A 25127-nucleotide genomic window follows, 5' to 3' on the forward strand; every position below is an offset into this window, starting at 1 on the left:
GTCAAAGGCCTTTACCTGACTGGAGGTTGAGGCCATCCTCGTCTACGGGGATGATGCGGCAGTTGCTGAATATGGGAAAGTCCTCGCCCAGGCTCAGCTCGGTAACACGGATCTCATCGACAAAGTCTGGGCGTGAGGTCCCATTGAGCGCCTTCGTGAGCGAGGTGAGGATTGCGTCGTCATGCTGGGCGTCGCTACGGAATTGTGCAATTGTCTGAGCCACCAACACATTGAACCAATCCAAGCTCTCCGGCTGATGACTGTCCACCTTGTAGTATGTCTTGTCGAGGATGGAACCGATGGTCAAAGGCGGGGGGCTCGGGCGCAGAATGCTGGATTTTTTCCTATTAAGGGTGGGTTGCTGGCCTGCTCGTCGGGTGCTGGACTCCCTTAGGCTCAAGAGCGACCTCTTGTGAGCAAGTGTTCGTGAACGACGCTCAGCGGCGCGGATCGATGCGGTAATTTCGGGCGAGGGGGGATCGCCAAAGATGAAGAATTTGATAAAGGCGGCGATCAGAAGTACTACGGATATCTGGCCGAGAATGAAGCCCTGGGTGAAGGAGAGCCTGTAAACCCATCGTTAGCAATTTGCGACTTAATTGACGTCCCAACCTCGCAGCAGAGTAGGAACAACTCGGCGGGATTAGACTCACGTTGGCTCGGAATTCGTTGGACAAACATCCCGCGCCATATTTCCTGAAATGAACCGAATTGACGACGGGTTTGCATGGTGTTGGTGAAGGTGGGTGACGTTGTAGGAGTGGAGCAGAGACCTAAAAGTAGTCCAGAAACAGAACTCAGAACAACAAGCTCACTTATCTTATCAGGCGCCCAGCACCCGGTAACGCTCCAGGCGACCCCTGTAAGATGTCTTGGCAAGGCGGCCGCAGGGAACGTCAACTCACCAACAACTGGAAAGCCCCGTGAGCTTCGCTCTTGCATTCATCGAAGACGGGACTGCTCTACTATTATTACCAAGTGCTTTTCTTTCTCAACGCAGAACACATTTAAGAAGCGTACTGGCTTGAGGCTCGCTTATTCAACCCTGAATACAAAACAACATGTGGCCTCGCTTTTCGAGCAATCGTTAGGAGACCTACTTCACGATTCCAACGGTTTCATTGACGGAATTGGTCTTGTCGTATTTTTACCACTCTAATTTTCACAATGGATGTGGTGCAAGCATCGACGGGCTATGTCACCAAGATGGTGTCGGCCGGTGAGAGCGCAACGGGGGCGCCGTCGGCCAAGATGAAGATCTTGTTGCTGGACAGGGAGACGCTGCCATTTATCTCGATGGCCGTTACCCAGTCTGCACTACTCAACCACGAGGTCTACCTCATGGACCGCCTCGATAATTCCAACCGCGAGAAGATGCGCCATCTCCGTTGTTTGTGCTTCGTAAGGCCACACCCCGACTCCATCGGTCTACTTATCGATGAGCTGCGAGAGCCCAAATATGGGGAATATCATTTATTCTTCAGCAATGTTGTCAAGAAGTCAACCCTAGAGCGTCTGGCCGAAGCGGATGATCACGAAGTAGTCAAGCTAGTCCAGGAGTACTTTCTCGACTACGCCGTCATCAACCCGGATCTGTTCTCGCTCAATATGTCATTGCCGAAGCATCGGCTGTGGAGCGGCAACCCAGACACGTGGAACACAGATTCCTTACAGCGAGCTACTGACGGCATCATCGCCGTCCTCCTCAGCCTCAAGAAGAAACCCCTGATTAGGTACCAGAAAACCAGCCCCCTCGCGAAGAAGCTCGCTTCCGAGGTCCGGTATTACATCACGCAAGAAGACCAGCTGTTCGATTTCCGCAAAGTCGATACACCCCCCGTTCTTTTGGTTCTTGACCGGAGAGACGACCCCATCACACCCCTGCTCATGCAGTGGACATACCAGGCCATGGTACATCAGCTACTTGGGATCAACAACGGCCGGGTCGATCTCAGCGAGGTCCCGGACATCCGCCCAGAGCTCAAGGAGATTGTCCTCTCACAAGACCAAGACCCATTCTTCAAGAAGAACATGTATCTCAACTTTGGAGATCTGGGGAGCAACATCAAGGATTACGTCGAGCAATACCAGGTCAAAACCAAGAATAATGCCGACATCGAATCAATAGCCGACATGAAGCGTTTTATCGAGGAGTATCCCGAATTCAGAAAGCTCTCGGGCAATGTCACCAAACACGTCACACTCGTATCCGAGCTCAGCAGGCTGATTGGCATCGATAACCTCTTGGAAGTCAGCGAGGTCGAGCAGAGCGTGGCTTGCAACGACAACCACGCAGCCGACCTCAGGGTAAGTAGAGCGGGACCATCTCCCCTCCTCCCCTCGCGGCACAAACGGTACTGACCGCTCCCCCTCAGAGCATCCAAGAGCAGATCCAGAAACCGTCCGTCACCCCAGAAAACAAAGTCTCCCTCGTCGCCCTCTACGCCCTGCGCTACGCAAAGCACCCGTCCAATGCCCTCCCCATGCTGACGGACCTGCTCACCGCCGCGGGCGGCGTCCCGGCCCGCAAGGCCGCCATGGTCGGCCACATCCTCACTTACCACCACTCGCTGCAGCAGTCGGCCTCCTCCGGATCGGGTATCACCGAGCTGTTTGAGTCCGCGGGGCTCTTCAGCTCCGCCGGCTCGCGCTTCAAGGGCCTCAAGGGCGTCGAGAACGTCTACACGCAGCACTCCCCCCTGCTCGAGACGACGCTGCAGCAGCTAGCCAAGGGCAAGCTGCGTGAGACCCAGTACCCGTTTGTCGAGGGCGGCGGCGCCACCCGGGATAAGCCGCAGGACGTTGTGGTGTTTATCATTGGCGGGACCACGTATGAGGAGGCCAAGATGGTGGCGGGGATCAATGCGTCGAGCCCGGGGTTTAGGGTCGTGCTGGGCGGCACGACGGTGCACAATAGGGCGACGTTTATGGAGGAGGTGGAGGATGCGGTCGGGGGTTGGCCTGAGGTTGGGCCGGGGAGGAGGCGTTGAAGGGAGGGTTGTAAAGGGGCGGTGGAGGCTCGGGGCGAGAGGTGTTGCCGTCAATTTTGGCCGCCTAGGGGGTTCTTGAAATCGACAGTTAAGTTGTCCACTACAGCAAGCAGGGTAGGAAGCAAGCATATGATCTATAATCTCATTTTCAAGCTGCCAACAACTCCCCCATGCAACCTCTAACCGTCCACCCACTCTACCACCTCCCTCCACACCCCATCCCCGCCTCAAGCCCCCAACACCTCACACCAACCGACACGAATCCATGCACCCAAACCGCCGCCGCCACCCCGCCCTCCTCACTCTGATCCCCCTTCGTCCTCAACAAATACCCACTCTCCTCATTATGCAACAATTTTCCGGGTCCCCTGATCCCACAAACACGTCCCATAAACCCCCAAAATCACAAATGACCCCGCCCTGCTCCAGCACGCCATTCCTCAAAATCGTATTCACCACCGGTGGCGGCGTGATCAGCTCCATCAATATATACGACGCCCAACGTTCCTCGGGCGTCTCGCGCAACTGGCGCGGGATGGCGCCGCAGTAGAAATTGTTGCCGCCCCCTTCGCGCTGCAAATTCATGACGTAGCGCTGGCAGGCGTCGGGATCGGTCGCCAGCCGCCGCGCCGCCTGGACCGCGAGCGTCGTGTCCAGCGGGTAGATGTTGGTGAAGATGCGCCAAAGACGGAGTAGGCGACATCATCGTTGGGGACGAAGCAGCGGAGGGCGGAGAGCGTGGTGGAGACGCCTTCAGGGGTGCCGAGCACTTGTTGCACTATTTTCATGCCCGCTAGTTGAGTCAGGATGGTGGGGCACTTGATGGCAGCCGAGCGTTCGAGCTGGTAGCGCGATTCCCAGGCGGTGGGGGTGGGGAAGTCGGACGGTCCGTAGGCGGCGCGGAGGTAGGCGACGGCGACTTCGAAGGTGAGGGTGGGGTTGTGTGGGGGATGGTAGAGGAGTTGGCGGGTGGGGGAGGAGGGGGCGAGGGTGGTGTGGGTGAGGAGTTGGGAGAAGGGGAGGCGGAAGACGGGGATGGGGTCCGGGGTGGTGGAGGAGGATTGCAGGGCGTATTCGAGGTGGCGCTGGTCGAAGACGTTGCGCTCGCCGTCTTGGGTGATGAAGAGGACGCAGGTTGGATGGCCGAGGGTGGATTGGCCGTAGGCGCAGAAGGCGGCTGCCAGGCCGGCGGCGAGGCCCTCTGCGGAATTGTTAGCGGGGAGATCGACGGAGGAACGTGATATGGAGTTTTGCAGGAGGGGATACTCGTTTTTCACGAGATGTCTGGCAAGTGTTAGAGCGATTTCTGGTTCAAGTGGTTTGTTTGGAGTTTCGTACTGGTGGAGCAAGGAAGTTTGCGCCGAGAGTCCTCCGAACGAAGAGGCAATGGTGTTGAACTCGACCTGCTTGATTTGGAGATTGTCGCCGTCCTGATGGACCATGTAGTCGGACCGGAAAAGGCCGAGAGCAAGGTTCTAGATCGTAGATGGTCAGTAACCACCAGAGATATGAGTGAGAGGCTGCGAGCCTGGAAGAAAAGACGGTTCTTACTTGAACGTAGCCTTCCTCCTTCACTCGCAGGTGGATCTTCCACAGCTCGGCGATAAACTCATCGCCGCTAGCAACCCTGCCACCGCCGTTAGGGGACGTTGTGATAAAACTTCAAATCCTCAGGTAACCCACTCCTGTACAAGGCCACTGAGGTACTCCTCATCCTGGCTAATTCGAGCGTAGAGTTCGTTGTACTTGGTTTGGATGGCCTTGGCCTCCTCGAAGCAGCTTTTGGGGAACGGGCTTGGGAACAGAGTCACTGGGGCACTCATGGCCAGAATTCCCTCGAGATTGTTGCTCGCAACGGCGGGTGGAGGCCGGACGGCTAAACCATTGGCGATGGTCCAGTCCTTGATGGCCTGCGCCAAGCGGTCTTTTTCAAGAGCATCATCCAGAGTTGGGGGATAGGAACCCCCAGTCAGAGAAGACATAGTGTTGTTGTTGTTGTTGGAGTTTTGGTGATTGGATAGGTATTGGCTATGGCGTTGGTTGGCTATGATGTCGAGGTGTTGGGGTGTTAAAATCTATTCAAGCAGAACTTAAACTGGAAGGTTTCATGGGCTGTAAACGATTGTCTCCGAGAACCCCTCGGGGCCCTCGAGCCCCTCCACCATCTGGGCGGTTCCAGAGAGGTGCTTACAAAGCCGGAATCGGCCTAATTGCAAAATCCACCCGGTGTTCTGGCCGAGGATTACATAGGCCGGCCCTCTCCTGAGCTCCCAGGAAAAAAAGAAAGAGAACGGCGAGTTTACACGATAATACACACAACTTCCTCACCCCAAGGGCAGTGTCACAAGCCAGGTTTCACTTTTGCTTTGCTGCCCCGCGCTTGCGTTTCGTTATCTTATCGGGGCAGAGCAGTACAGTGCGGAAAGAGCGAGTGCACGCCAGTTGAGGCCGTCTTGACAACTTGCAATTGTACTTCTCAAACCGCCCTGAGAGATCCAACAAGATGGTCCAGAGCTTCATATTTTTATCTACTTACATTATTGATTCCTACCTGGCTGTTCCACCACGATTGATAACTCGAAGAACATGCATGACAGCAGCTGGGCTGCTCAGCTTTCATTCCGCTTCTTCTTCAGCATGGCACAGTATGTAACTTGATACACACTGTCTGGTAAGTGGTTCATCAAAGCCACTGAGAAGCTGAACTCGACGCGCCAAACGACCCAACGCGACCTGGTTCAAGTTCACCAACTGAGGACTGAGGCCCACCAACTAATTTGATCCAGCGCCGACATTCACTCACCGCACTTCTTGAAAATCAACCCTTTTACGTTCATCAGGCAATCATCGATATTTATCTCGAGAACCGCGGTGGGGGCTTAGTCGGATACTACCATCATTCCCAGCGACTTTTCTCCTTTTCACTACCTAATTTAGCGACCCCGAATAATTACCTACCTACCTAACCTACCTATTCATTATCGCTTGACCAGCCAACAGGATCACCAACTGCCATCCTAACCAGTCTCTCCCCGGGATCGATCCATGAAACCTACCAGGTATCTGGATCTTTGGGTTAATAAAACAACCATCAACCTGGCCATTGCTCGAGGATCGGTTTCGTTTATGGCTGCGTGCATGAGAATTGCTTGAGATCAACAAGGGACTATCTCACCTGTTTTATGCCAGTAAGTAACTAGAGTGAGTTTGCACTGCTTTTTCCTAGCGGCATTTTGTTCGACATTCGTTCACTCATCGGTAGTACCGATCCCCTTTTTTGTTCGCCCTCAAAACTTGACTATCCTCTCCAGACCTGATTTTGTAGCCCATGTTTACGACTCTAATCTCATCCTACATGACCCAAACTTTGGTTGCTAACTCGACTTCCAATCAAAGACACTGGGGTTGCCAAGATGGCAGAGGAAGACCAGAGCGATCCATTGCTCTGGGACGAGGATCGGGTGGTACAAGAACTCTGCACCGCGAATCGATCCTGGAAACCACCTCCCACTAAGCGACTACCAGATCCTGCCGCACTCGAAGCAAACTTCGCGAATGTGGCGTTGATGGGGAGTCGCTGCTCACATATGAGGACGAATTTGGGTATGATCAGTTATGGAACTACCTGGGTGTAAAAAAGCTGCCTCACCAGCTTGCGCTGAAGGACGCCATCAAGCAATTCAGAAGGCGCAGCGAGGGATACCAAGCATGGAAGGCCCATCAGCTGGCTAATAGCCAGTTGTATGCCGAACCAGAGAAAGCCTTGGCTATCAAATCGGAACCATTCAAGCCAGCTGAAGTCGAGCATGCCGCCCAGTCTGAGCCTCTGGTTGGGCCGACCTCCCACCATGCCGATGTCGATGCCGACTCTCATGCCCATGTCGGTCCAAGGTTTACGAGCACTTACCCCGGCGTTTTGTCTCCGACACTCTCGGCATCTGCCGACCCCGATTTGCCAGCAACACCTACCCACGTTTTAGACATCCTCCGCGAACCTGAACAGGAGACATCGGAAGAGCCGCCGAGAAAGAAGAGGAGAATTGCGCCCATAAGTCTCTCTGCCGATACCACGGGTAACCATGCCTTTTCCATCATTCCAACCGAAGGCGATCTGTTCTTGGAAAGCACAGCAGAGGCCACGCTGCAAACAAGCGATTCTTATGGTTTCCTAGGCGCCGGTGTTCTGCGGCGCGCCCAGCTTCTCGAGCTCCAAATAGAGGACTTGGAAGCTTCACCCAAGCATCCGTTCGCACTGCTACCGAGGCAGCTCCCTTCAGGGCGCCGCATACAGGCCGCAGAGACCATGAAGCGGTTTCTGCGAACGAACCTCGCTGAAAGCTTTCAACGGAGTGGTGACGAGTATGAAGAGGAATCGGAAATTGGGCAATCTGACGACGAACAAAGTGTTGACTCAGAGACCTGGCGCGAGTACCAACAGGAGGAGGCGGAGCGTGCGGCGATGGAAGCGCGTGAAATCTCTCCCAATGAAAGGGTCGTTAGCAAAGATGAGGCGGCCGAGGCGGTCCGCATAGCCATACAAGAGCTGGAGTCACAATGGGTGGCCGAAAAGAAGCCCAGATGCGACCTGAAAGCCTTCAAGATATGGCAGGATGCCCGCCGGAACCCCGACCGTACGGCTTTTATCGACTCGGTGAGGAGGGACTTGGACCACTTCGCCGGCCGGGATCGCGTCCCTCTCTCAGCATATCATCAATCACCGTGGACTGTCGGGGACAACGTCCAGAAGAAAGCGTCTGGGTACCTGGAGGCGACCGTTTTCGACAAGAAGCACTAAGCCTGGGTGATTGAATTGATTGAGAGTCCACTCCAACCGCCGCGGCCGTCGGCCCTCCCTCGCCCGGCACCCCGGCCAGCGAAGCCAGCGAGCGTCCATGACGACGAGGAGGTGCTAACAAGCGACTCGGATGATATGGATGAATTCATCGAATATGATGATGTTGTCCTTCCGATTGCCAATGACGACGACATGGATATCGATCCAGAGCCGCTTCGAAACGCCGTTGCTCCCCAACCTACTTCGCGCCGCAGTGCTTCTGTGGCGCCCGGTGGCAGCACTGGGGCCGGTCCTAGTCAGACGAAACCAACACCTTCGACTGAGGAATCTGAAGTTGGCCCAGCGCTGGCGCCTCTTACGCCTCCGAGGATCAAAGTCGAGAAGTTGGTGGTGCCAGTACCTCCCCGTCGAACGGGGGCTTCGGCCGATGATGTCATCGTGATTGAGTCGTCCCCTCCGTCACCACTCCAAGAGCTTGACCAAATTCCGGAATTCAACGATCTTGACAGTCTCGAGAAGATTGGAGAGGCTGGTCTGGACTATTGGGAAAAGACCAACGATGCCCGAACGGCTTGTGGTGGCGGTGCTGTGCGGGTGGCCCCGTGATAGGATCGTTAAAATGTATAGGGGAATCAAGAACAGCGACCACAGGGATTTATGGCCCCAGTACATGGAGCCGACGTTGGGCGCCCCGGCAGATCCCCATGCCGACAACACCGACCCGGTGGCGTTCTATCTCTGTCGCCTTTTCGACGTTTTCGTCTCGAAATCTGCCAAAAGGATCTCCCTACGGACTCTGAGGCTTACGACGCGCAACAGATTGAGCCGTCTGGGAGATTCTTTTGCTGGCTTCTGTGCATTTCTCAAGAGGATCCTTCCCCTGTTTCTGGGCATGGCCCCGGAGACACCGACCCGGATCGTGCTCAGGACGCCTCCAAACGGGACCCCAAGCACCCCGACGCCCTCAAGGAGAACTCAAGAGCCCGCAGACGACCACAGTAGCACAGATGCGTCTTCGTCGGATGAGATGCCGATACCGTCGACTAAGAAGCGGCGGCGGCGCAAACGGCGGGACACAAACGCCCTGCATCTTCGGAGGGGGAACCTGAAGCGCGACGAAGAGTATGCGCGTCGCGCCCGCGAACTGCGCGAAAGACTCGCCCAACAGGGTTCGGTTTCCAGCAAACATGCTCGTCTCATCATCAACGAGTCCAAGGAGTCTGACGACCAGGCGCTGATATATATCAATGACCATATCGGGAGCAGGATCAAAGACCACCAGATCGACGGGGTTCGCTTCATGTGGAACCAGGTCGTCGTCGACTCGAGCTTCCGCCAAGGTTGCTTGCTTGCACACACCATGGGCCTGGGGAAGACGATGCAGGTGATCACCCTCTTGGTAGTCGTTGCCGAGTCGTCCGCGTCGCCGGACGAGTCTATACGCTCTCAGATCCCCGAGAGTCTGCGGGAGTCCAGGACGTTGATACTCTGCCCTCCGAGCTTGGTGGACAATTGGCAAGATGAGATTCGCATGTGGGCTCCGGATGAGGTGCTGGGACCGGTGCACACGCTAGAGACGCAAAATACCCCGTCTTCGCGCGAGAGTGTGATCCAAACTTGGGCTGCGTCTGGCGGGGTGCTGATTCTCGGCTACACCATGTTCACCATCCTCGTCAATTCAGGCGAGGACATGGCCAAACTCCTACAGGAGACCCCTAATCTCGTCATCAGCGACGAGGCCCACTACATCAAGAATCCGGAATCTCTGAGACATCAAGCCGCTGCCAATTTCGCGACAACAAGCCGCATCGCGATGACGGGATCTCCTCTCACAAACAACGTAATGGATTATTATGCCATGATCAATTGGGTAGCCCCCAACTACTTGGCCGACATTGCTGAGTTCAGGGAAAGATTCTGGAACCCGATCAGAGAAGGGTTATATGTCGACAGCGAGCCTCAAAAAAAGAGAAAGGCGCGGCGGATGCTTCACGTCTTGAAAGAGACGGTAGACCCCAAAGTGCACCCGAAGAGACTTGAAAGTTCTACTCAACGAGCTCCCGAAAAAGAAGGAGTTTATCATCACGCTTCCTTTGACCAAGGTCCAGATGCGCGTGTATAGGGCGTACATCGAGTGGACGACAGGTCATTCTAGCGAGATCAAAAACAACCAAGCGATGGCATGGAGTCTCGTGGCCAAACTCACTCTTGTCCTCGCCCATCCCTTCATTTTCAAGACCATGCTGGAAGCCAAAGCCAAGTCATCCAAGCCTGAAGGCGGGGACGAGCTGGATATGCCAGAGCACGTGCGGAGCGACCTGCTTGCCCTCGTCTCGTTCCGCGAGATTGAAGATTACGCCCTCTCTAACAAGATCGTCGTCCTCCTACGAATCTTGGACGAGTGCAAGAAAGCAAAAGATAAAGTCCTGGTGTTCTCGCAGAGCATCCCGACGCTAGACTATATCGAGAACATCTTCAAGCGGAAGAGGGTAGTTTACCAACGGCTGGACGGCAGCACCAAGATGTCGACACGGCAAGCCTCGGTCAAAAAGTTCAACACGGACGCAGAGTCCCAGGTTTACCTGGTCTCCACCAGGTCTGGTGGTGTCGGGCTCAACATTCACGGTGCGAACCGGGTCGTCATTTTCGACTTCAAGTACTCGCCGACCGACGAGCAGCAAGCGATCGGAAGGGCTTACCGCCTCGGCCAGACCAAGCCGGTGTACGTCTACTGGCTGACCGTTGGCGGCACGTTTGAAGACACCATCCACAACAATGCCATCTTCAAAGCCCAGCTGGCCAAGCGGGTAGTGGACAAGAAGAATCCCGACCCTTGGTCGACACGGTACAGCGATTATTTCAAGATGCCGAGGGAGGTGGACCAGGAGGACCTGTCCGGGTCATTCGGCCACGACAAAGTCCTAGATGTGCTCCTCGAAAGCGAGGAGATAAGCCAGCTGATGCGGAATATCACGTCTACCGAGACCTTCGAACGGGAAGAGACGTACGAGCTCACTCCCGAGGAGAAGCTGCAGGCCGAGAAAGACATCGAGATGGAGCGGCTCCGGTCCCGAAATCCAGAGGAATTCAAAGCGTCGGGAGCACGAGCGGGCGTTGTGGTCGGCCACGTCGCCTCCCCCGGCGCCGTTCGGTCTTTACCAACGCCCACCCCACCGATGGTGAGTCTCTATCAGCATCTTTAAGCGCGGGCCCTGGGGGCAATACCGTCTTGAGGATCAAGGTGCCAGAGCACATGAGGGAGGGACGCAGGGGAAAACTACCGGCTCCCGCCACGGCTTCTGACGCTACTTCTTCCGCCCAAACGCCCCCGTCTATTCAGGCGGACGACGACTCTACCCACCAGCAAGTACTAACCTTAACTTCTAATGCAGCTCCCATCGGCCGAGCCGCTCCGCTCACACCCCAACCCCCGACTTTTATGGCTCCAGCACTCGTTCCGCCACCAACAACCCAGAGCGATGCAGCCATGACGCAAGCCATCCCGACACCAAGCCTGGGCGATGTAAACAACACCTTGGCGCAGGAGCCCACGCCTGCGCCTCAGCCCGTCCCCGCGCCGGGTACGCACTTTAAAGTCCCGCACACTCCACCACCACCAGCAGCAGCAGCAGCAGCAGCAGCAGCGCCGAACGGGTCGTCGAGCTTGGCTAACCCGACTACCCCGACCGCGGCCATAGAGCTCTCGGACTCGGACTTCCCGGACTTACTGGCCGTCCACAGCGCCTTGAGCGGAGTAGGCCGCCACGTGCGGTACCACCCAGGCGATCTCATTAACAGGGTCAGGAGCGTGTGGGCCCGCAACAAGATTGAGCAGCTGCCCATGATGGACAAGATCCAGAACGTCAAGAAATGCACACGCAACGCACGATTCGCGGAAGCGATGCTCTCGGGGTATATGGACCCCGAGCAGCTTGCGTCCATGACAAGGCTGGAGATGGAGGAGGTATCGGCCGCACTGGATAGCCTGGCCGAGGCCGAGTTCAAACATCGAGTTTGGACGACCAAGGCCGATCTCAACGTATGCACCACCGGCACCAAGAGCACCTGACAGCGTTTTTTTTTTCTCTTCTTCGGCAGAGCGAGCCACTGACATGATGAAAACAAAACGAACAGGCAAATGCGAGCCGACTTGACCGACGGCGACGGCGGCGAAAGCAAAGGCGGGGACGGAGAGGCGGGCGCACGGGAGGAGGGGAGCTGGGGGAGGGGGTGAAGGAAGGGGGCGAACCGAAGGGCCCTGCGGTTTCTCGGGTCTGGATCGGAAGCGGAGGACCCTGCCACCCCGCAGGACCGCCGCCGGGCGGCGAACCCGGGAGATTCAGCCGACTCTCCGCAGGTTATTGACTGACGGAAGTATTTGCGGATCTTTGCGTTTTCATGGCGGCTATGCTTCTTTTTTCTTTTTGAGATACCCTCACATTTGCATCCTGGCGTTTTTAGGCAGGCAAACACGTTGGGGAGTAGGGGAACGGAGAAGGAGGGCCGGTGGGAAACAGGGGCCATTGGCGTGCGTCGGTTTTTCACCAGCTTACTACTGCTTGTTATGTTGGGGGTTCGTTAGACGTGTTGTACGAGTAACTACGAATACATACCTGCTTACCAAATTATACACGTAAAATAATCTTGAGATCCGCTTCTACATGCTGGGCAGAGAGTGGTCGGTTGATTCGAACCGAGATGAAAAACTCAATTTCCGAGAGCCGTTCGCTGACTGAGCTAACCGCGTATACAGTTATGGATAGATTATGTCTGTACGGACAGTTTGCGGTCTGCAATGGCTCCGGAGGATGCGTGTGAGTCGATGGATGACTTTCGAAAATGTAACATCAGCCGAGGCAAGTCCCCTGAAAACGTGGCCGTTCCGGGGTGTAACACGCCGTACAAGTCTCCGATACCGCGGGGTTCGGCGGGTGGGTGTAACGCCGGAAGTTACGGTGACTTGAGAGTCGTGGGGTGGGCGGTGCAAGTCATGGCCAATGGGAAATGGCGGATTTATCAAAAGTGAAAATGGCCAGCCGCTCATTGACGAAGAGGACACAGATCCCGAGACTCCGAGTCGTGCGAGTTCCAGAAAGTGCGTCCCCACTAGAAAGTGGATCACAGGCACAGAATGGCCCTTGTACGTACCGTAACCGAAGCCGTTCGAGTTTCGACTTTTGGCTTTTGACTTTTGGCCAATTCTCTCCTCCTTTCCAACCAAAATTTGCCATTGTCTCTGCGTGGTAGTTCTGCTGTGCTAGTACATCCCGTGCTCGCGTGCTGTCTGGTTTTTGCTCCTTGATTGGGGTCTTGCCGCTCTCAGGAACGGAAGTCTCTTTTCTTTTTTTCTTCTTTTTGCCTGTTCCCGAGGAGGAATTTATCCCCCGCCCCCGCTGTTAAACATCTGTTGACGGAACCCGTGCGCAAATCCTCAACAACCTTCAACAACTCTACCTGACAACACCGGCTCCAAACGTAGCGATACGAGCGAATTGGGTTGTCACGACACCATCATCGCCATCATGGACTCTGTTCTACGCCAGTCCAAGGCCATGTGCCCCTTCATGAAGAAAGCCACCGCCGCGGGGCTCCGTGCCATGTCGACGGCCACCCCGACTGCCGTGTCACCCTGCGGTGGCGCCATGTCCAAGCTGCAGGTGCTCGCCCGCCGCTGCCCGGTCATGGGCAAGGCCATGGCTGTCCAGTCTGCCCGCGTTGGCCACGGCGCTGGTTTCCCCAGCGTCGCCGCCAAGGCCGGCATGTCCACGTTCCATGGCCATGCGAAGACCAGTAAGGCGAAGCTGCACACCAGCCGCCCTCAGGAAGCCCAGGCCGTTGATGGCGCCGTTTATACCGGCCGCGAGAAGGGTGAGTTGGCATGCCTGTTTTGCCAAATTGCGCACACCCATTGATAGAGAAACCCCCTTTGCTAACCATTCCTCGACCTGCAGTCCAGCTGCCTCCTCGCCTTCCAACCAAGCACCACGCCAGCGCCAGCCCGGCTGCTACCACGCGCCCCGCCGCCCCGACCGCCCGCGGCGGCAAGTTTGACTATGACGGCTTCTACAACTGCGAGCTGGAGAAGAAGCACAAGGACAAGTCGTACCGGTACTTCAACAACATCAACCGCCTGGCCAAGGAGTTCCCCCGCGCGCACATGTCGAGCAAGGAAGAGAAGGTCACGGTCTGGTGCGCCAATGACTACCTGGGCATGGGTCGCAACCCGCGCGTTCTCAAGGCGATGCACGAGACCCTCGACGAGTACGGCGCCGGCGCCGGCGGCACGCGCAACATCTCCGGACACAACAAGCACGCGGTGGAGCTGGAACAGACGATCGCCAAGCTCCATGCGCAGGAAGCCGCGCTGGTTTTCAGCTCGTGCTACGTGGTCCAACGATGCCACTCTGGCTACCCTCGGCAGCAAGATGCCCGACTGCGTCATCCTGTCCGACAGCCTGAACCACGCCTCGATGATCCAGGGCATCCGCCACTCGGGCGCGAGGAAGATCATCTTCAAGCACAACGACGTGCAGGACCTGGAGGAGAAGCTGGCGTCGCTGCCGCTCCACGTCCCCAAGATTATCGCTTTCGAGTCCGTCTACAGCATGTGCGGCTCGATCGGCCCCATCGAGGAGATCTGCGATCTCGCCGACAAGTACGGCGCCTTCACCTTCCTCGACGAAGTCCACGCCGTCGGCATGTACGCCCGCACGGCGCGGGCGTAGCGGAACACCTAGACTACGAGGCGCACGTCCAGGGGCGGCCCCGCGGGACCATCATGGACCGTTCATCGACATCATCACCGGCACGCTGGGCAAGGCGTACGGCTGCGTGGGCGGCTACATCGCCGGCAACGCCAAGCTCATCGACACCGTGCGCTCGCTCGCGCCGGGCTTCATCTTCACTACCTCTCTCCCGCCCGCCGTCATGGCCGGTGCACGCGCGGCCATCGAGTACCTGATGGAACACCAGGGCGACCGGCGGCTGCAGCAGCTGCACACGCGCGCGGAGAAGGAAGCTCTTCGAGGAGCGTGGCATCTCCGTGATCTCTAATCCGAGCTACATCGTACTCATCTCTCGTCGGCAACGCCGAGCTCGCCAAGCAGGCCAGCGACAAGCTCCTGCAGGACCACGGCATCTACGTGCAGAGCATCAACTACTCGACTGTCCTCGTCGGCCAGGAGCGCCTGCGCGTCACTCCTCACGCTCGGGCTACACTAGGGAGTACTGCGAGGAGCTGGTCAACGCGATCGAGAGCATCTGGAACGAGCTCGGCATCAAACGCACCAGCGACTGGGCGTCCGAGGGCGGCTTCATCGGCGTCGGCGTGCCGGATGCCGCGCCCGAGGAGCCGCTCTGGACGGACGAGCAGCTGGGCATCGCCGAGGCGGCGCGCACGCTGCTGCAGGCCGCCGAGGCCGAGCAGAAGACCGCCCCTCTGACGGGCGGCTTTACGGAGAGGCTCCTGGCGAAGGAGATGAAGGGGCTCACGAGCGCTAGCGTCGCCGCTTAGGCTTCGCTTTTTTGAGTCCCGATTCCGGAGACACACTCTTCCCTTCTCTGCCGGCCTATCTGTGTCCGGGTGCCCCTGCTGCTTTCATCCCTGGGGAGCTCACCCTACTCCGTCTGTCTTGGCTGTCGCTCACTAGATCGCATGGTGGTGGTGTTTTTGTTATTGTGTTTTATTTTTCCAGACCAGAGACGTGAAACACGTTCCTTGGAGCGAGCGAGCAGCAAACATGGGGCATTTTGCGTTTAAAGCGATTTGGTGGTTTTGGTTCTTTGCCTGTGCCTGGTGTATTATGCTGTGTGCCTCGTGAGTCGAGATACAGCACTGTTGGCTTTTTGCTTTCCTGTCTCGCTCCGTCCTCTCCCGGCTGTTCTTGCCTCGGTGGGCGGTGCCAGACCCATCTTGGTGGTGGTGTTGGACAAAACATTGTTTATGAGAACATCAATACACGAAGACCATTCATTGGCTGGCCTCTCGGGTTGAGAGGCCAAACTTGCCATTTCTTGTACCCCTGAATGCGAAGCCTTCGGGCTGCCGCGGGCTGCGGGCTTTGGGCCGTGCCGAAGCTCCCGTAGCCAAGCTGTGATCGTCAACAGCTTCAATCCTACGCTCATACTGTAGCCAATGACTAATTTGAGATTAGAGATCGAGTCCGAGGACGTCTGTTTCATGCGGTTGAGATCCAGCCCCAGACCCCAGACCGCAAAGCACAGCCACCTCGCTACCCGTCCCTGTCAATCTCCAAGATCGGCTAAAACAAGTCCTCTTCTTCTGCCACACTTCCTTTTTCGTCCTACCCAATCCCAGTCCAGCTCACAACCCAGCGCCACACCCGCCCCCGCCACGAACGGAGCCGGAGCAAAGCAGATCGCCCCGACGGAGCCGGAGACGGCCTGACTCTCCGCTCCATCAACCACACAGCCGGCAGAGCCCCATGCAACGTCCAGCCCAGCCCAGGGGAGAAACGTGTAAGTCGTCGGGCGCAGCACCGCTTCCCACGCGTGGCCCTGCGGGCCTTTGCGGCCTTTGGTAGCATCCGCACTGCCTGAGCCGGGGGGAGCTTCTAACACGAACCGCTGCTTGGTACAGATTGGAGGGGGCAGGTCTTTCGTAAGCTGTATGACGACGCCTTCTGTTTCTGGGTTCGGTTCACCAGCGAGATTTTTTTTAGGCTTGGTGCTGCTTGCGTGGTCAACAGGATTGGTGCTTTACTCGCATTGACTTACTTGTAAGTGGGCTTGGGTTGATTCGAGATCTGCCTGGCGGGCTGGCTGGTGACCCAAGGGGGTTATACTCGTGTTACCTTGCCTTGCCTTGCCTACGTGAACGGTCGCGCGCTGCTGCGGCTTCGATCTGGGTGGGAAAGCACATAACTCTTTTTGTTTTTTTATTCTTCAATCTTCTACTCCGCTGTGGGTTGCTCTTGTGTTCACATCATCATCATCATTGTTATCATCCCCATCATCATCATCATCATCATCATCGCAAGCCTAGCATATCTCGCACCACAACTGGTCCTCGCTACTTACCCATCCGCATTGGGACGCACGTGCAGCCTCGCAACCCGGCAGCCCGGTAGAACAAGTTAGCGTGTGGAGTCGCCGTGGCAAACATGGAGTCGAGGTCGGTCTCGCCTGTCGTGGCGGGCAAGGTCCTGAAGGGCCCTAGGGCTTGTGCGACCTGTGCGAAGGCGAAGAGCAGGTGTATCGCGGGGCCGAGGGGCCAGGAAAAGTGTGAGAGGTACGTCTGGCTGCTTTTCTTTATGGTCCAACGCTAGTTGAAGTGTCGGTTGCAACCTGGCGGCTGTTGTGGTGCATGTATGGGGTGTTATGTACCTCGGTACGTCGGTGCGGCGGACTTGTGGGACGCTCTCCACGCCCGCCGGCCCAGTCACTCAGTCAGCGGGGAGTTTGGGGGCCCCCGTTGGGTCCGTTGGCCTTGTCAGGTACCGCTTTTCGGCTGTTGGCTTCCCGCCGAGCTTCCTTTCCTAGTGACACTCCACGGCCCGTTCAAGGCTAGCAGCGCTAACTCGTTGTCTCAAGATGCCACCGTCTAAAGAAACCGTGCTCTTCGCAGACCCCGGCGCCAGCGCGGAAGCGCAAGGAGCCAAAACCCACGAGGGTGGCAGAGCTCGAGAGGCGGCTTGAGGACCTGTCCGCCCGCATGGAGTCTGTCCAACGGCAGGTCCCAGCACCGAGCCCGTCCAACTCGGATCACTATGGCCTTCCTTCCATTTCCGTCGGCGCCCCGGCTGACCCTGACGACCCCCTGCCGCCGAGGAACCTTTCTGGGACCCAGGTGCCCATGCCCACCTTTGGCCGCGATCGCTGGAACTCCCCGTTTGCGCACATCTTCCCAGAGCGGTCCATCTTCGACGCTCAACCAGAGCACCACCAACCGCCCGCCGCCAGAGCCGTCTCCCCATCCGCCCCTTCAGGGCTCACACCAGCCCTCACGACGACATCCGGCTCCCTAACCTCGTCTCCCTACCAGCAGCCATACCCCCAACCACTACCACAGCAAAACTATAGCGATCCATGGCCGCAAGGAGAGGAGGCCGAGAGCCTGTTGGGGTTGTATCGGGAGAAGATGGGCCATCTGTTCCCGTTCGCCATCGCGCCTCCCCACCTAACCTCGGCCCAGATGCGAGAGGAGAGGCCTTTCTTCTGGAAGGTGGTCGTGCTGGAGGCGTGCCTCTTTGACGGGCGGCGGCAAGCCGCCATGGGAGACGAGCTGCTGAGAGAGCTCTCGGAGGCTGCCTTTGTCAAGGCGCAGAACAGCATCGACTTGCTGCAAGGGTTGCTCATGTTTATAGGATGGTGAGTGGTGGTCCTCTCGGCGGCTGAGGTGCGTGCCAATGCTAAACGCTTCTCGCAGGTACCACAATAGCCTCACCAGCGTGCAAATGACGCGGCTACTCTTTCTCGCCCGGTCCATAAACACGAACCTTGCCACCGCCGAAACAAAAGGTGTACCAGGCAAGGAAGGATACAGCTCCGAGAGTCTCGAGCGGATGCGCGTATTTGTCGGGACCTACTATATGGTGACAATGTAAGCCCCCCTTCTGCTTGCCTTGTTAAGCTTCTGAGGTCGGAAACCCCCTTGCTCACCAGCGCCACAGCACCTTCACCACCAACAAGCGGCCCGACGCCCTCATGAACAACGTCAACACACCCTACCTCGCCACCTGCTGCCGGGTGCTCCTCGGCCAGATGGAGTACCCCACCGACGAGCTCCTCGTCCACCTCTGCCGGGCGCAACAGCTCTCCCAGAGCATCACGCTGGCCTTTGACCGCCGCAAGGCCGTCCCGAGCGACAACCGGATCCCGCAAACTGCCTTTATCCAGGGCCTGCAGGAGCGCGTGCGCGGGTTCGCCGCCGCCCTGCCGCCGCACATCAAGACCAATCGTGCGTCCCCCTTCCTCCCTCATTCCCCCTTCCTTCCCCCTTTCTCCCCGCCTTCATGCCCAGCCACCCACCCATCCCCAGCCGGTATAAACAAAACCCCTATAAATAATGCCCCTCCCACTAACACATCCCCCCACCCCCAGGCTCACTCGAAGGGCACCTCCTCGTCGCCGAAGTGATGATCTACGAAAGCAGCGTCGAAGAACTCTGCCACCACCACCACCACCCACAACAACGACCCCTCTTCTCCAGCAGCAGCCGGCCCGGCGAGCCAGCAGCCCCAACAGCCATGCCTCCGCCGCTGGGGCCCGAGGGCGGCGCCGACACGGAGCGGCTGCGCATCCTGTGGGAGTGCATCCGGCTGGTGGACGCCTTCATGACGAAGCGCTACAACCCGCGAGATCGACGACTACCCGGCCGCTATGTCTGCCTGACGTCGTTTGATCTGACGTATGTGTTTTTGACCATGTTGAAACTGTCGACGATGCAGGTGCCCGGGCTGGATTTGGCGAGGGTGAGGGAGGAGTTGCATATTCATGGTGAGTGGCTTTTTTCCTTTTTTCCCTTTTTTTTTGTTTTTTATATCTTTTTTTTTTTTTTTTTTTTTTTTTTTCGGTTGGATGTTGAGAGGGAGTGACCTGGGCTGACGTTGTGTGTGTTGTTACAGAGCATATGTCGCAGTTGATGAATCGTATGGAGTACATGGCTGTGAAACGGAAACGGGCGAGGGGCGGGCAAGGGGTTGGGGGTGGCGTGACAGTGAGCACGGAGGTAGAAGGCTATACGGATCCATACGATAGGTTAGCAAGGAAGGTGCGCAACGTCATGGACCTTCTTAATGTGAGTATTCCTAGGACACCGAAACAAGAGGAGGGGTGGCGACTGACTGACCGTTTCCCAACAGACTAGCGAGGTCGACAGCGAATATGCGGCTTCACAGGTTGCGAGGGTGTACGACCCGGCACCCATGACACTATCGGACGCCGCGGTTGAGTTGCTAGAGGACTTTGGGTGGCAAGGGAACGACCCGGGGGACCCGTCGTTGGATTCGTTTATGTTTGGTGATGGGGTGATGGATTGGACGACCATCTTTAACAACGCAATGGCGGAGTCATCTTTATACACAACATAGACTGGGGAAGCTAGTTGCTGGTGTCTAGTTACCAAATCGGATCTTGGGCATCTATAGAGCAGATAAAAAGAAGGCTTGGAATTGCGGCCTCTCCATCTCCTCCCCCACCTCACTCCATCTCTTGTGTGCACACCCCAACATGTAGCCTCCCCTGGGGACAGCTCTGTAGGATGCTAGCTAGCCACCTAACTATAGGAAGATGTCCCCTAAGTTTCAAAGGTACACAACTAGCGGCAGAAGAAGAGAAAAGAAAGGTCAATGGACTAAACAAGAAGAGATAAGAAGTAAAGCAGACGAGATAGAAGAAATAACAACGAATAGGAACCAATTTGTTTTCTTTTCTTTAATAAAAAAGGAGGAAAAACAAGAGAGAAAAAAAGGGGAAACGAAGTAACAGGAGAGAAGCAAACAAAAGTAAGATTTTATTTTCTTTTAAACGGTCATGATCCTCCATTGCGGAGTGACATTCAGAGCATCTTCGATAAACGTCCCCTGCTGATCGCACCGAGGGAGTCGTCCTACGTCACGTTTGTTATGTCCAATCGGGCTAAACAATACTACCCCCAACATTATCACATCATTGTCCATAGCCTTCACCAGAATGTCGCTTGCTAGGGTGGTGTCTGGGCCTCGCCGCTCTTCCATGTCTATACGGCATTAATCATCTCCTCCTCTGTGACGCGATCGTTATCATCTCTGGCTTCGCCGGGCTTCTGCCGTTTCGCACCCGACTTGGGGGATCGGCCCGACTCATGGGACCCCCCACTACCATATTTAGCGAAATAGGGACAGCTTCGAAGGCTCGACTCATTGCTACCGAGAACTACCAAGTGGGTGAATCTTCTTCGTCGAATATGTGTCGGCCTGGTACGCTGGCGATAAGCGAGCCTCGGGGGTCCCAAGACATCCCCCGTAGCGCAGTGCTCAAACCCGTCGCGGGTAAAATCGTGCTTATGTATGGATGGCAGTCCGGGTTGCGTCATCGTGCTGGATGAGAATCATCATCTTAGAATGATGTGTCCCAAGCATCTGGAGAAAGGCAGTGTCTTTTTTCTACGTTGACGATTGGCGAGAGGGCGGCTAGGGGGCGGCGGATGCCTTTGTCCCAGTCACGCTTCGAGCGGAGGACCTCGCCCGCGGGTCGATGCTGATCGGCGGAGGCAGAGGTCGTTGCCGACGGGTATCTGAATGGTCAGCCAAGGGGGCTCCGCCAGAGAGCAAGCGAATTAGCTGGCTCACCGTTGGACGGTTGGAAACGAATGGCGAGAAGGAGGAACTGACCAGGAACCGTAACGAGTGGTCAGGCCTTGGCAGCCCCACACGGGCGCGGCCCGAGCCGATGGCCAAGCAAACCGCTTAGAGGCAATATCAAGTCGATCACGCATGGGCAAGTTGAATGTAACAGTTGCAAAAAGAAATTTTTTAAAAAAAATATCTAGTTAGTCACAAAGCACATAAACTCAAATCACGGCCTTTTATGCCGACCATTGGTAAAGTCGGATCACCACTGTCTATAGCCTGTGTACATCGAGGCAAGAGAGAAGAATAACAGTTCATATATAGGAGTATCAGCTGTTGCCCGATCTTGGTCGCATCCCGACCAAGGTGGGATAGGTTGATAAGTTCTTGCACCTTCCGGCTTGTTGCAGTGAGGAACTGGAGGAACTGGAGTACTAAGCGCTGTGATTGGTTGACGCGAGTTGTGATAATTTCGATGCCTGAGTCCATAAGTTTTCCACCACGCGACCCCGTCCTGTTCCCAACTTTCTTCTATTCCCAACCTCCAGCTGTTTTCTTTCGTCGGTTTCTCAGCGCGATGAAAAGAGCTGCCGCCACAATACCAGCCCAGAAAGCCGTTTTTCTCCCTCCCCATTGTTTTTCTTTTTATCTTTTTAAAAAAGAAAAGAAAAACCGATTTCGAGCGCGCACGTCTCTCGCTGGCTCAGCCGGTCTGTTCTTCTTGAAGACAGACAATTGTATGTGTCTGTTAATTTAGTCCCAACCGCGCGGACTTGTTTATTGACTGTGCAGCAAGAATTTCGTCCGTTTACGCTCTTCGGAGGTAAACACCGGTAAGTCCTTGTTCCTTACATCCCCAGCTGCCTTTATGTTAACCGACTCTTAGTCAACATGAACAACAACGCGAGTTCCGGAGGGCCCAGCCGACCCACTTTGGCCGTCTGATTTAAGCAGTGCGTGGTGTTGGGCGGTGGTGGTGGGAATGATCCCTCTGCTCCCGTGATCGCCGGTGGCAGCCTTCTCGGTACCCCGACGACCATCGGCGCCAGCGCGATTTCCTGCCGATACCCCCACACCAACCCTTGGATAGGGTTCACCCTGCGTTTCCCACTACAATCCGGCCAAGCGGTGAACGAGAAGAGGGGCTTTGGTGTGAGGTATAACCGTAAGTGCTGTCTTGTAATCAAATCTTATCGTGCTAACCATGCCCAGTCGACCGGAAAATTGAAGCCGGTAAAGGTTTCGTGCAATCGGTAGGTAGATACATTAGTGCTCTTTATATTCAAGAAGATTTGTGGTTCCCACGGCTGCCTCTCTATTCTAGAGCTGGCCCTGCTGCCCCGAATGAGAGGAAAGTGCTGACATCGTTGGGTAGGAGGTACACCCGGTGGATATCAAGTTCCCACGTGGCCAGGTGGACATGACCGCTGAACAAGCCTCACCTGCGTTTCTAAACCGGTTCCCTGGCGCCGAGCGGTTTACCCTCATTTCTGTTCGCCTGCACGAAGGCGCACGCGTCCGGGTTGATGGCTTTGGCATGCCGTACAAAAACCCAGAGCAACCAGCGGCCGAGGGCTGGGTCAACCGGAACACCCCCATGGTAAGGGAACTCACCCTGCTGGACTTCCTCGCTTAGAGGGCATTCTATTTTGCCATACGGGCGCCACTGGCAACTATCGACAAGGAATGGAACGACATGCGCCTCCCACCGCCGTTCAGCTACCCCTACGGCACCGAGCACCACTGGCCATCCAAGAACAAGGGGGCTGCAGGCCTAACCCTCTACGCCGACCTACTCGAGAGGACCAAGAGCGCTGAAAAGTTTCGGGCAGCGTACGCGTAAGACGAGACCCCCACCAATACGCTTGCCAGTGTTGAATCATGATGCTGACCGGTGGTCATATAGCTACGACGAGGACGACTCGCACGTTGCCGTCGTTACGCAGTCTGTCGTCCAGGATATCTTCTGGATCCACCAAGCATCCGAAGCCATACGGGAGGTTTAGGTCACCGGCCTATCTCGTAGATCGCGGCCACGGCCGGTACTACGTTGTTGTTGCTCTGGCTCGGGAGTTTATGGACAAGTACGGCGCTGCCTGGCGGCGGTTGGCGAAGGATTGTGAAGTGCGTCTCTTGTTCCACGACGAGGTGGAGGAATCTTGGTATGTTTGTTGCCCAGTTGCGCGTAGTACGGCCACCTGCTGATCCTAGTACAGGGACCGCACCATCATCGAGTATCCGGACGACGACCTCCGCGCCAACCACCTGGTCGAGGCACACGAGGTGATCCTTTCCGCGGAGGTGCCCGGCTTCATGGACCCAAGCTTCGTGCCCAGGACGTTTGCTAATCGCCGGGTTGCCAACGGGGCTAGGGGTGCTGCCCGCGGGGTTGGGGCGACGGGTTCTGCCTACGGAGACGGGGCCGGGGCGACGGCGGCGGCGGGGACAGGTTAGCACACCGTCTCCCTCCAGTTCCCTCTCGACCTCGATGACGCCAGCCGCAGGGTCTCTTCCGCGTGCCTGTACCTCCCTGACGCGAAGCCGACTCGCGTCCTCCCCTACCAGCCCAGCACGGCCGAGCTTGCCGAGCGGGAAGACACCATGGCCCTCCATCGCGCGGTCATGCGGGGGCAAGGGTTCTACGACTGGATGACGCGCCCTGTGTACACGATGGCGTCCGCCTCGACAAAGGTAACGCCCATGCGTACCGCCCGGCCGCTTCCTGTGGCCGACTTTCTCGCCCGCGCAGATAAGGCGTACATCAACGCACTGTTCGAAGAGGTGCTCCCCAGTGACCGGGGCCCATTCCACGAGTGCCTGAGAAACAGGACTCTGGGTATCGGTCTTATCATCGCGGTAAGTGGTCAAGATCAACTGTATACTGAGCTGTCCTAACTTCCTACAGCCCCCTGGGTTTGGCAAGACGACCTTGATGGCGGTAGCCGGCCTAGCGATGACACCCGCGCAATCGATGAAGCGTGGGTATAGGGATTGGGTAGAGCGCACTGCTCAAGCGGTTCTTATCGACGAGGCAAGCAACATGCACCGCGGCGATCTTGGTTGTGTCTGGGGAAATTGTCTCCTGCCAGTGTTCTTCGGCGGCGACCCACGCCAGCTCCCGCCAACCGTAATGACGGGCAACGAAACGGATTCCGAAGGGAATCTCTATAATAGCCTCGCCGACGATAGCGCGATCTCTCCGTTTGGTCTTCTTACTCATGAATGGGTGGCCAGTGTATCGCCTGCGGGTCTGGCTTCGGATGGCGGACGGGCTCTTCGACTGGGTGGCCGAGCACCTCTACAAAGAGGTCAATTTCACCTACGCCGCGTCGTGCTCCATCCATCGACACGAGTTTCAGGCTGGCCGCATTCTGGAGAGAGTGATGCAGAGGCGTCCGTCCGTTCGCCCACCCCCTGCCGGCAAGATGCTACCCGTGTTCGTACACTGCGAAGGCGCAGTCGTCCATATCGACGAGCGGACCGGCTCGAAGAGGAGTCGGGGCCAGAGTATAGCCGCCTTGGACATTGCAACTGAGCTCGTCCACGAGGGGGTCGACCCTGTCAAGATCTCTATCCTCTCGCCGTACGCCGCCAACGGTATGTAAAACCCCGTGTATTTTATATCTTCTGCCCGGTGCCAGGACAACAGACAACTGATACCGTCAACAGTCGAACTAATCCTACAGCTGCGCAAGCAGCCCAATTACGGGTTGCAAGGATAGAGAGAGAGGGAGAGAAAGAGATCAAAAAGAGAGAGAGACAGAGAGAAAAGGAAAAGAGAAGTAAAAAAAAAGAGCCCTAGTTCAAGAAATAGAAGAGAAAATACAATCAAGGGAAACCAGCTCATTTGGCCACCTAAATGACTTTTGTTTCGTTCTAGAGGATTTGACTCGTTATGAGCTGAAATACGAAGAGGTAATTAGTTAGTTATTCGTTGTAGAAGAAACGAGTGCATTTCGGCTTGAGAAGAAGGTGTGGAGCTAGACATTTCGCTCACCCGTGCTTGGCAGAACCGATATTTTTAGTGGGGCCGATAACTTAACCCCCCGCAGT

The 25127-nt window shown here is 56.5% G+C and overlaps 8 protein-coding genes across 8 annotated transcripts in view; 5 read left to right on the forward strand and 3 right to left on the reverse strand.

The window, feature by feature from the left end:
* Positions 1 to 691, reverse strand: part of CHGG_02871 (uncharacterized protein) — a gene marked incomplete at both ends in the record, with an annotated part of 1350 nt that extends 659 nt beyond the window's left edge. Inside the window, 2 exons of the mRNA XM_001229386.1 lie at positions 16 to 566; positions 654 to 691. Coding sequence (XP_001229387.1) covers positions 16 to 566; positions 654 to 691 — 589 coding nt within the window. The remainder of the gene's footprint in view (positions 1 to 15; positions 567 to 653) is intronic.
* A 476-nt stretch (positions 692 to 1167) lies between these two features.
* CHGG_02872 (uncharacterized protein) lies at positions 1168 to 2990 on the forward strand (the record flags this gene model as incomplete). The annotated part of the gene is made up of 2 exons (XM_001229387.1): positions 1168 to 2307; positions 2376 to 2990. The coding sequence occupies 2 exons, from the start codon at positions 1168 to 1170 to the stop codon at positions 2988 to 2990; spliced, it is 1755 nt and encodes a 584-aa protein (XP_001229388.1).
* A 581-nt stretch (positions 2991 to 3571) lies between these two features.
* CHGG_02873 (uncharacterized protein) lies at positions 3572 to 4972 on the reverse strand (the record flags this gene model as incomplete). The annotated part of the gene is made up of 3 exons (XM_001229388.1): positions 3572 to 4465; positions 4542 to 4617; positions 4674 to 4972. 3 exons carry the CDS (start codon positions 4970 to 4972, stop codon positions 3572 to 3574), a joined length of 1269 nt encoding a protein of 422 aa, XP_001229389.1.
* A 1431-nt stretch (positions 4973 to 6403) lies between these two features.
* Positions 6404 to 11854, forward strand: CHGG_02874 (uncharacterized protein; the record flags this gene model as incomplete). Its single annotated transcript, XM_001229389.1, has 6 exons — positions 6404 to 6547; positions 6604 to 7641; positions 7810 to 8243; positions 8413 to 9625; positions 9798 to 10968; positions 11178 to 11854. 6 exons carry the CDS (start codon positions 6404 to 6406, stop codon positions 11852 to 11854), a joined length of 4677 nt encoding a protein of 1558 aa, XP_001229390.1.
* A 1453-nt stretch (positions 11855 to 13307) lies between these two features.
* CHGG_02875 (uncharacterized protein) lies at positions 13308 to 15298 on the forward strand (the record flags this gene model as incomplete). Its single annotated transcript, XM_001229390.1, has 4 exons — positions 13308 to 13653; positions 13737 to 14046; positions 14207 to 14485; positions 14758 to 15298. The coding sequence occupies 4 exons, from the start codon at positions 13308 to 13310 to the stop codon at positions 15296 to 15298; spliced, it is 1476 nt and encodes a 491-aa protein (XP_001229391.1).
* A 1609-nt stretch (positions 15299 to 16907) lies between these two features.
* On the forward strand, positions 16908 to 19835 carry CHGG_02876 (uncharacterized protein; the record flags this gene model as incomplete). Its single annotated transcript, XM_001229391.1, has 7 exons — positions 16908 to 17035; positions 17338 to 18114; positions 18173 to 18346; positions 18417 to 18703; positions 18847 to 19242; positions 19371 to 19543; positions 19608 to 19835. 7 exons carry the CDS (start codon positions 16908 to 16910, stop codon positions 19833 to 19835), a joined length of 2163 nt encoding a protein of 720 aa, XP_001229392.1.
* Positions 19836 to 20482: 647 nt separating this feature from the next.
* Positions 20483 to 20818, reverse strand: CHGG_02877 (uncharacterized protein; the record flags this gene model as incomplete). The annotated part of the gene is made up of 1 exon (XM_001229392.1): positions 20483 to 20818. The coding sequence occupies one exon, from the start codon at positions 20816 to 20818 to the stop codon at positions 20483 to 20485; it is 336 nt and encodes a 111-aa protein (XP_001229393.1).
* A 1147-nt stretch (positions 20819 to 21965) lies between these two features.
* On the forward strand, positions 21966 to 24796 carry CHGG_02878 (uncharacterized protein; the record flags this gene model as incomplete). Its single annotated transcript, XM_001229393.1, has 10 exons — positions 21966 to 21981; positions 22287 to 22327; positions 22450 to 22653; positions 22711 to 22913; positions 23021 to 23236; positions 23291 to 23462; positions 23547 to 23930; positions 23980 to 24309; positions 24434 to 24671; positions 24744 to 24796. 10 exons carry the CDS (start codon positions 21966 to 21968, stop codon positions 24794 to 24796), a joined length of 1857 nt encoding a protein of 618 aa, XP_001229394.1.
* Between the last annotated feature and the right edge of the window lie 331 nt (positions 24797 to 25127).

Source organism: Chaetomium globosum, genomic scaffold, assembly GCF_000143365.1.
Source record: "Chaetomium globosum CBS 148.51 scaffold_2 genomic scaffold, whole genome shotgun sequence".
Classification (NCBI taxonomy): domain Eukaryota; kingdom Fungi; phylum Ascomycota; class Sordariomycetes; order Sordariales; family Chaetomiaceae; genus Chaetomium; species Chaetomium globosum.